General features: G+C 56.0%; 3 protein-coding genes across 3 annotated transcripts; 1 reads left to right on the plus strand and 2 right to left on the minus strand.

The window, feature by feature from the left end:
- Nucleotides 1-313: 313 nt before the first annotated feature.
- On the plus strand, nt 314-1,692 carry CMQ_8067 (sgt1 and cs domain containing protein; the record flags this gene model as incomplete). Its single annotated transcript, XM_014315608.1, has 2 exons — nt 314-1,111; nt 1,180-1,692. The coding sequence occupies 2 exons, from the start codon at nt 314-316 to the stop codon at nt 1,690-1,692; spliced, it is 1,311 nt and encodes a 436-aa protein (XP_014171083.1).
- A 249-nt stretch (nt 1,693-1,941) lies between these two features.
- Nucleotides 1,942-3,638, minus strand: CMQ_8232 (ceramide glucosyltransferase; the record flags this gene model as incomplete). The annotated part of the gene is made up of 2 exons (XM_014315773.1): nt 1,942-3,475; nt 3,547-3,638. 2 exons carry the CDS (start codon nt 3,636-3,638, stop codon nt 1,942-1,944), a joined length of 1,626 nt encoding a protein of 541 aa, XP_014171248.1.
- Nucleotides 3,639-4,106: 468 nt separating this feature from the next.
- Nucleotides 4,107-6,443, minus strand: CMQ_8169 (lanosterol synthase; the record flags this gene model as incomplete). Its single annotated transcript, XM_014315710.1, has 2 exons — nt 4,107-6,113; nt 6,186-6,443. 2 exons carry the CDS (start codon nt 6,441-6,443, stop codon nt 4,107-4,109), a joined length of 2,265 nt encoding a protein of 754 aa, XP_014171185.1.
- Nucleotides 6,444-8,744: the final 2,301 nt, after the last annotated feature.

Below are 8,744 nucleotides of genomic sequence, written 5' to 3' on the forward strand. Positions count from 1 at the left end.
GAGCGACCACTAGCAGTGTGTGCAGTGCGTTGCATCGTATCGGGCCCTGTATTGAGTTGTTGTATCTATCTCATCCGAAGCCATGACCTCTGCGGCTGTGAGAAAGGTATTTTACGTTTGGCGAGCCGTTTACCCTTACTAAGCACAGAGCTGCCAGATGAGTGGGGCCTGCAACAGCGGGGCAACATGCCCACTAGCCTTGTTCTTTGAAAGCTTAAAGAAGCACTGCAACAGGTGTGAATGTTTCGTCTCGGCCACGAAACACATTTCAGTCTCTCGACGCAGCACAACTAGTAGTTACGACTGCTGAAACATGTCGTATATCACAGACGGGCAGAACGGCCTGGAGGCGGTTGAAGGCAAGAAGTGGAAAGAGGGCATCGAGCTTCTTTCCAAGGCGCTGGAGCATTCAGAGAACCCAGCCTGGCTGCTAGCTCGCTCGCATGCGTACCAGGAGACCAAGGAGCTCGCGCTCGCCCTGGAGGACGCCGACCATGCGTACGTCAGTGCGACGGAGCGGCAGCATGCCAAGAGCCGCGAGCAGATGGCCCTGGCCCAGTACCGACGGGCAGTGATCCTGGGCCATCTGAAGCGTTATGCGGATGCCGATGCCTGCTGCGTGTGGTCGCAGCAGCTGATGGAGGGCAAGAATTTCCGGCGGGAGGAGGATGATGTGGCGAAGCACGTGGACGAAGAGGGAGACTACCTGGCGACGGCCGAAGAGGCCCTGTCGACGTCGACGATGCCGGTGGACAAGCAATCGGAGCGTGGCGCTGTTCCGGATCGGCGCACGGGTGCTGTGGAGTGGTCGCGTGCGTATGTGTGGCGGTCGATGATGCTGAACGCGATGGCAAAGCTGCCTAAGGGCGATGCGGGGCGCAAGATCACGGTGGCTCGCGTGCCGATGAAGCCGGCCAAGAAGGCTGCGGCTGTCGATATGCACGAGGTGAAGTCGGATATGACGCCGACAAAGACTGCGGAGACGAAGAAGGAATGGGCGACTAAGAAGCTTCGTGTGGACTTTTACCAGAAACCCGAAACGGTCAACCTGGTGCTCTATGCCAAGGGCGCGGACAAGGACAAGGTGCAGGTTGATGTGCGGGAGCTTGAGGTTTGTGGCGTTCCGAATCCGGGTGGCAAAATGTATCTGCCGTGTTGCTTACGTGTGTTGTGATGCAGATCGTTCTCTCGAACCTGCCGGAGGCAGCCATCGGCAGCACATGGGCGGTTCTCGATCTCAGCGGCGAGGTCGATCCAGCCGACAAGACGATCCGGGTGACGCCGTTCAAGATCGAGCTCACGCTGAAGAAGAAGCTTGTGGGGACGAAGTGGGCGACCTGGGGCACACAGAGGGAGGAGGGCAGCGGTGTCCGGCCAACGTTTAGCGAGTGCAGCACGGCCAGCAGCACGCAGGCGACCAGGAGTGCTGGGCCGCTCTTGTATCCGTCCAGCTCGCGGACGGGGCCGAAGAACTGGGCGACGGTGGACCTGGGGGACGAGGATGAAGAGCAGAACGACGTCAACGCGTTTTTCAAGAAGCTGTATGCGGGCAGCACGCCGGAACAGCAGCGGGCGATGGCCAAGAGCTTTACGGAGAGCAACGGGACATCTCTGAGCACGGACTGGAGCTCGGTCAGCTCGGGCCCGGTGGCGACGCAGCCGCCGGACGGGGTGGAGGCGAAGAAATGGTAGACATCTTTTCAGCGATAAGGACGGACATAGGGAGGCGTTTTACGTGTTCTTTCTTTGCAGATTTACGACACATAAAGAAGGGAAAGCCATATGAGGGCGTTTGTTAGCCAGTTCGGCAGATGGTCTATGGAAGTGTATTCTTATTCGGTCTAGCAGAAGGAGAGACTATCATTAATCGTGTGTTTTTGTGTTTCCCTCTCTCTCTCTATCTTTCTCTCTCTCTCCCTCCCTCTCCCTCCCTCTCTCTCTTTAGTCAAGACGGGCCTTTGAGGTCCTGGTAGCGACCGAGTCTCTGACGGGTTCTGGATCGGAAGAAGAGATGGCCTTGCCGTTGCCATCGATCTCGACGACGGACATGTCTAGGCGAACGCGGAACTGCTTGCCGCGCCAGGAGACGGTAGTGCCGAGGAGGACGGCCCAGGTCCAGATAGGGAGGGCGAGGAGTTCACGGCCGAGCCAGGCGGCGAGCCAGACAACAAAAGGGCGTCTGGGGCGGCCGTTGCGCCGAAGGGCAGTCGAGCCACGGCCACGGGCGAAGCGAGGGGTGGTAGCGAGGTCGACATCAACGGGACGGCAGGCGAGCAGGTGGTTGGACGTGAACCAGTCGGCGACGAGCCAGACGGCGACACCGACGAGCCAACCGCGCAGAGTGACAGTCCAGACGGGTCGAATGGCGAGCAGAGCAGCCAGACGACCGAGCAGCGAGGCAGCTGGGGCGCGTGGCACCAGGGTGGTGATGGCAAAGGCGGCATAGAAGCAGCACAGCATCGACTCGACGCCCGGCTCGACCAGAGTGGCCAGCAGGACGGTCCACTTGCGGACACGCAGCCAGCGGACACGGCGGGCAGCATAGGCCCGGACGGACGTGTCGGCCATGGGCTGCAGGGCGAGGTCGCCAGCTGCCAGGCCGTGATTCCGGAAACCTGGCAGCGGTGAGCGCCACAGCAGGTCGCCGATCAGGTGGTCCTCACAGATGTACGACGAGAAAAAGTCGATGCCGCGGCCACGGTCATTGTCGGCCGCCGAGAGAACGGTTGGATTGCAGGCCGGATCCGTCAGCCGGTCCAGATGCGACCGCCGGAACATGTTGCTCTTGCCCAGAATACAGGGCGCCACGCCGACTGTGTTGATTGCGCAGTAAAACTTGGCGTGTGTCGTCGCCATGAACATCTCGTCCAGCCGGCCGCCACCGCCAGCAAGAAGCCGTGAGATCCGGCTGGCGACCGTAGCGCTGCTCTCCTGCAGCTGCTCATCTTCTCCCCCACGCGTAATATCGATGACCAGCGGCAGCTGGTGCACAAACTTGTACGGCTTCGCCTGCGTCCCGTTCTCGCCAATGCCGCACAGCTTGTCGACCATGCGCCCGGCCACGCCCTCGGCCACCCACACGTTGCAGTCGACGATCCACACAATGTCGCCGCGTGCCTCCCGGTATGCCCGGCTGATGTTGCGGATCTTGGGATTCGGTCCCAGGTTGTTGTGATGGCCGTCGGCTCCGTGCAGCAGCGGATCCTCTGCCTCCACGTAGATCCGTGCGTCCACCCCTGGAAAGTCCGCCACCACCTGTTCCAGCACTGCCAGCGCCGCGTCGTCCCGGTCCTCCACGCACAGATGTACGCTGAGTCGCGACCGCGGGTACGACTGCCGGAACGTCGACGCGATGCATTCGTACAGCGCCGGCTCCAAGCCCTTGACCGGCCGGATCACCGTCACATGAGGCACTGCTTCGTCAGGAAGCGCCTCCACGGCTGCCCGCCTCGGTGGCCTCGAGTACTGTCGGAAGCTGGCCTGGTCAGCAAGCCAGCCAGCAAGCCCTTCAGCAGTCCAGAAGGCCAGCTTGACGGGATCACTCACATTTGAAAGATACCAATGCTCTGCACCACGAGCACCACACAGCTCCAGATTCCAAACACGCACGCAAACCCTACCGTCACTACGTCCGACATGTCTGCATGGCCGCCCGAGCCGTGGCTGAGTGTGCGAGGAGAGATGCTGCGCAGACGTGTGTCGTCGTATGTCGAAATACTCGTTCGTAGCAGGATGCCCTCGTTATATAGCTCTCGCAGCTGCCATCAGTTGCACAAAAAGGGGTCAGTCTGGTACGTACGCCGAACTGACCGCTATGCGAACGCCATGAAGCCGCTCCCCTGTTCATTCGTTTCTTTTTTTCCCCTCTCGCGCATAGCGTGCATTTCTTGCTGTGCCGAAAACTCTACCATCCTATTACTACTGACGCCTGACGGATATGGCGGATAGAAAATGGCGTGCACGGGCCCACCTGCCCCTACAAAACAGCACCATCAGCCCGAAACGCCGAACTTATAACGCGCAAGTGCGAGCTGACAGCGCCATTGTTTTAGGGATCCCTCGTTTTAACAGAAAATGAATATTATTAATACTAGGCTTCTCCCCACCTACACGGCTATGCTCTCCTTCGGGTATTTGCGCGAAAACATCCCCAGCGCCTTCATCGGAAATACAAACTTGTAGTTCGGATACGAAATCATGCAGCTTTTGTTGAACACCCCCTCAATCGCCTCCTGTAGCCACTCCCCGTTAGCCTGCTGCCGTCCCATGATCAGCCTGATCCCCGCCTTGATTGGCTCAACGTCCGGGTACTCAGCCTGCATGAGCCCTATTAGTGCCCACGCCGTCTGCACAACCAACGACCCGGACGGGTGCTCAATGTACTCCATCTGCTCGCACGCCTTGTAGCTTTCCGACCAGCCGCCGTCCGCGCGCTGCTTCGACACCAGAAACTCGCACGCTCTCTTCGCATGCCCACTGCTCCCGTACTTCTCCCCAATGCTCGAAAGGCTCTCAAGTGCAAACATTGTCGCATACGTGAAGCAGATGCCCCAGCTGCCGTACCAGCTGCCGTCTGGAAGCTGGGCCGTCTTGATCCAGCCGACTGCTCGCCTGATCACCCTGTCGATCTCCGCTGCCCGGTAGTTCGGCCAGTGCTTGTGGAAGCGCGACAGCGCCGTCACCACCGCCGTCGTGCATTCCGGGTAGTCGTACTCCACCATGATCTTCGAAAACACCTCTGCCGCGTTCAGAATCTCCATCCATTCTCCTTGCCGCGGCGGCTCGTACGATGCGCAGCCGCCCGACTTGCTCTGGAACGTCAGTACCGTGTCGATCGCGTCAAAAATCCGCTGGTCATCGATCAGCTGCGGGTATCCCTCCGTTTTCTGCAGCAGAATCACCGACTTGAGCGCTTCCGATATGCAGTCGCTGACCGCGTAGCCCTGAAGCTTCGTGCTGAACGCCCACGCACCCTTCCGTCGTTGCCTGTACGACCGGTCCTGGTGTATGCTGTCCTCCCGTATCTGCTGGTCGTCCAGAAACTCCAGCGACTTGGTCAGCATCGGCTTCCACCGCTCCTCCGTCTCGAGACCGCCATCCATTATCGCCTGGATGGCAAACGCAGTGTCCCAGCACTGCACGCCGTTCGTCCCATTGCACAGCAGGCCCTCGTCCTTGACCCACAGAAACTCGTGCAGTCTCTTCCGGTGCATCTTGACAGAGTTCGAGTCCGGCCCATCCCGGATGTAGCAACACACCAGGTTCATCGGGTTGTTGACCGGGGCAAGATCTGCATAGTCCGTGTTCTCGTCCTCCATGTCGATCAGATCGCTCACCCACTGCTCTGCCCGTGTCTTGATGAAACCGGGGCGCAGATACGCATTCCACACGTTGACCAACAGCCAGTTTGCCGAGTTGAGCAGCCAGGACTTCGGATGGTAGTTGTCAACACCGGCAATAGAGTTCCGGTGCGCGGCCCAGTTGATCTCGCCCCAGTTCTCTACAAACAGCTCGTTCCTCAGTTCCCGAATGAGCTCCGTCTCCTCGCACGACCACCTCTTCGAGTACATGTATGACATGGCCAGGAACACCTGACGCATGTGGATCCACCAGCGCCAAGGGGCAATGGGCACCCAGTCAGGAAGAAGCCACAGCTCGGGGGGGACCGGGTTCACGATATCCCACTGCGCAACACCGAGAACAGAAAGCCACACCTTTGTCCAATGCGGCGACCGAGTCGCGCCACCCAGCTTATGCAACGTGGCACGGGCTTGGATCATTTTCGGGTGGTCTGCTTCGACCCCCACGATCCGCAGCGTTGTGTAATTGAGCGCCGTTCCGAGCACCGTGCTCTCACCCTCGATATGCAAACCCCATCCGCCGTCTTCCGGGTGCGCCCGGGCAAAGAGATAGTTCTTAATCTCCACGGCATAAGCCTGAGAAATCGGCGTCTTCGTTGCATACCAAGCAATCACGATTCCCGGCAGAAGGAACATAGGCCCGCCGTATTCGCACGCCCAGTTGCCCGGTGGCAGCTGCAGCTTTTCGAAGAAGTCGAGGCCGTTGCGCACCGAATCGAGCGGCGACTTGGGTTTGGGCAAGGCGGGTAGGTCCTGTCATAGGGACATGCGTTAGCTATGGGGCCACCTACCCTGCCAAAGACTGGACATTGACTTCAAGCATACCATTGGCAGACCGAGAAAATACTTGTCAGCCAAGCTTTGCGGCCACTTCTTCGCCTCCTCGTCGTCCTCGAGGTAATGCCACGTCTGACAGCCGGCTTCATCGCGTAATCGCCAACGTCGGCGATCTGTTGTATCCGGTAGCTGGGCTCGTTGCTTGCTGGGGTCGGCAGAGAGAGAGCCGTTCACTCGGCTCTTGCTTGTCAAATTGGCCTGCGTCTTATCATTGGCCTGCACGCCAGAAGACCGTGTCACTGCCATTGTAGTAGCATACACCGAGTGTCCTTGTCCGTGTCCGTGTCTGTGTCCGTAAGTCTGTCAATTGATCTCGGCGTGGTGCAAGATGCCTACACAGTAGTGGTCAAAAAACAAGAGAGTGTTCTAGGTCGATGCCTCAAAAGAGGGGGTTGTAGTACTCCGTACTATTTGTGAGAACAGCTCACAACCACAATGTTCCACAATTTCCTGTTGGGCCCACCACACATCCTGTAAAGCTCCGTCGATCTTTCCCCATTGGCCACGCTCCACATTCTAACAGTATCGTACTCCGTACTTGTTCCTGACCAACTCGGCCGGACAATCACTGATACTCATCGAGAAAGTACTCCACAGACCTGAGATCAGCTGATTATACTTTCATTCTGTCCAACACAACGTACATACACCGCAAGTATACGTGACACGGGCGGCACACATACAATCGAAGTTGCTCGTTTGACAAGATACAACCCATCTCCATGTCCAACCCCGCTGCACCATTTTCCGGTCCTGATCCAGACAGTCCGAGAAGCTCTGATCCGTCCCTTTCTTTCTGCTCATCTCCACCTTCTTCGACGGACGGTCCAGTAGTCAATACGGCACCATTTAGTTCAACGTCCAGCAATGTTATGCGCGTTCCCCACACCAATCAGACAGGACCTGCCATTGTCAAAATTGAGCAGATTTTGGAATCTGTATTGATAAACGTGAAAAGAGCAACAGAGTTGACAATACCGTTTTGCCGTCGACCTGCGAGGCTCAGGGACCGTATCCTTGCCTCTGAAAAACCCCCCAGTGCTACAAAACAAACTGCCGGATCATCGCGTGATACTGTTTCTTTCCCTGGACGATCTGAAGCAGAAAGCAAGCTATTTAGTATGTGTTGTCTACATGATGTTTCAGCGTACCCGGACTAACATAGTAATTCAATAGCACAGGTTCTCAGCATTCTGCAACTGTGTCATCGAGCTCTTCTCTCTGGTACCTTCGTCACAAAAAGGTGCGTTCGTCTCTTGTTTTCTAAAATTGCGCCGCCTAACCTTACAGAAACATATTTTATCAATACCGTGAGCTTTTTAGAGATCAAAGAGTTGTGGATACTCTTGTGGACGATATTTCCTATACTCTTGGCTTCGGTCGAGATTCTCTAAATATTGTGATTACATTACGGTCTGGCTTCCCGGTCATGTCCGACGAGACACTAACAAAACTATAAGGTAGCTGCTGGCGTTGGAGTTGTCTGTGGTAATATCACCATTATCGCGACAGATGGTTCTTCTAGCTCTGCTACCAGCTCTGAAAACGTGAGTGCTTGCTTCTAACAGAAGCGTTTCAATGCTGACGTTGCTTTGTTAATAGGGGCTTGTCATCCCACCACTGCGAGCAATTCAAGAGTTGCATCTCTCATGCTGCAACTGGATCCTTGTCATTGAAAAAGAAGTTGGCTCATCTTGTTTTGTGAGGCCCAGACAGGAGATGTGGTAATGCTGATTTCACGTCAGGCAACATTCCGGACTCTTGCGGCCTCCCGCTATTGGAGTGAATCAACTTCAGGACCTGGAGCGCTAATTACAGTACGCTCTTAAATGTTGGAGGTTTCTATATCGGCTCCTAGAACTGATCCAGGCAGTCTAAAGGATACCCAACTCTAGTAACACGATCGTTTCTACACCACATCAGCTCGGCGTTACCACATATCCCAATATACGGCCTCGTAGATTATGATCCTCATGGGATTCGTATCTTCCGCACGTACAAGTACGGAAGTATGAGTCTGGAACATGAAAAAGACACAAAAATACCGTCACTGAAATGGCTAGGAGTTCGACTTCGTGACCTACACCAGCATGATACAGCTGGGTGCCAATGGTCTATCATGAAAGATGTCATGCCGTTAACAGATTCAGATAGGAAAACAGCGGTTGGAATTCTTCGAGATATATCTAGCCGTTGGAGCCGTGACAGCTCTGCCGGGAAACAGTATCAAGAAGTCCAGGTGATGCTGATGCTCAATATCAAGGCAGAGATTCAGGCCTTGGACGATCATGGGGACTTGACGGCGTGGCTTGACGAAAAGCTCTATGCGGAAGGAAAATTTCATTCAGAACATTGAAGTTTCACGGATAAGGGCCAGTGGCCGGCATTGTCTTAGTTATTTCTCGAGTTTGAGTTTGTTAGCAGTGAGTACCGTGCACAGGACAGTATTTGTACACTGTTCTGCACCCCGCCTAAAATAGGCGAGTTTTCACTTCAAAATTTTATATACCAGTTTTAACATAAAGACAATACGAGTCATCACACATC

This window comes from Grosmannia clavigera, assembly GCF_000143105.1.
Source record: "Grosmannia clavigera kw1407 unplaced genomic scaffold GCSC_161, whole genome shotgun sequence".
Taxonomy (NCBI): Eukaryota; Fungi; Ascomycota; class Sordariomycetes; order Ophiostomatales; family Ophiostomataceae; genus Leptographium; species Leptographium clavigerum.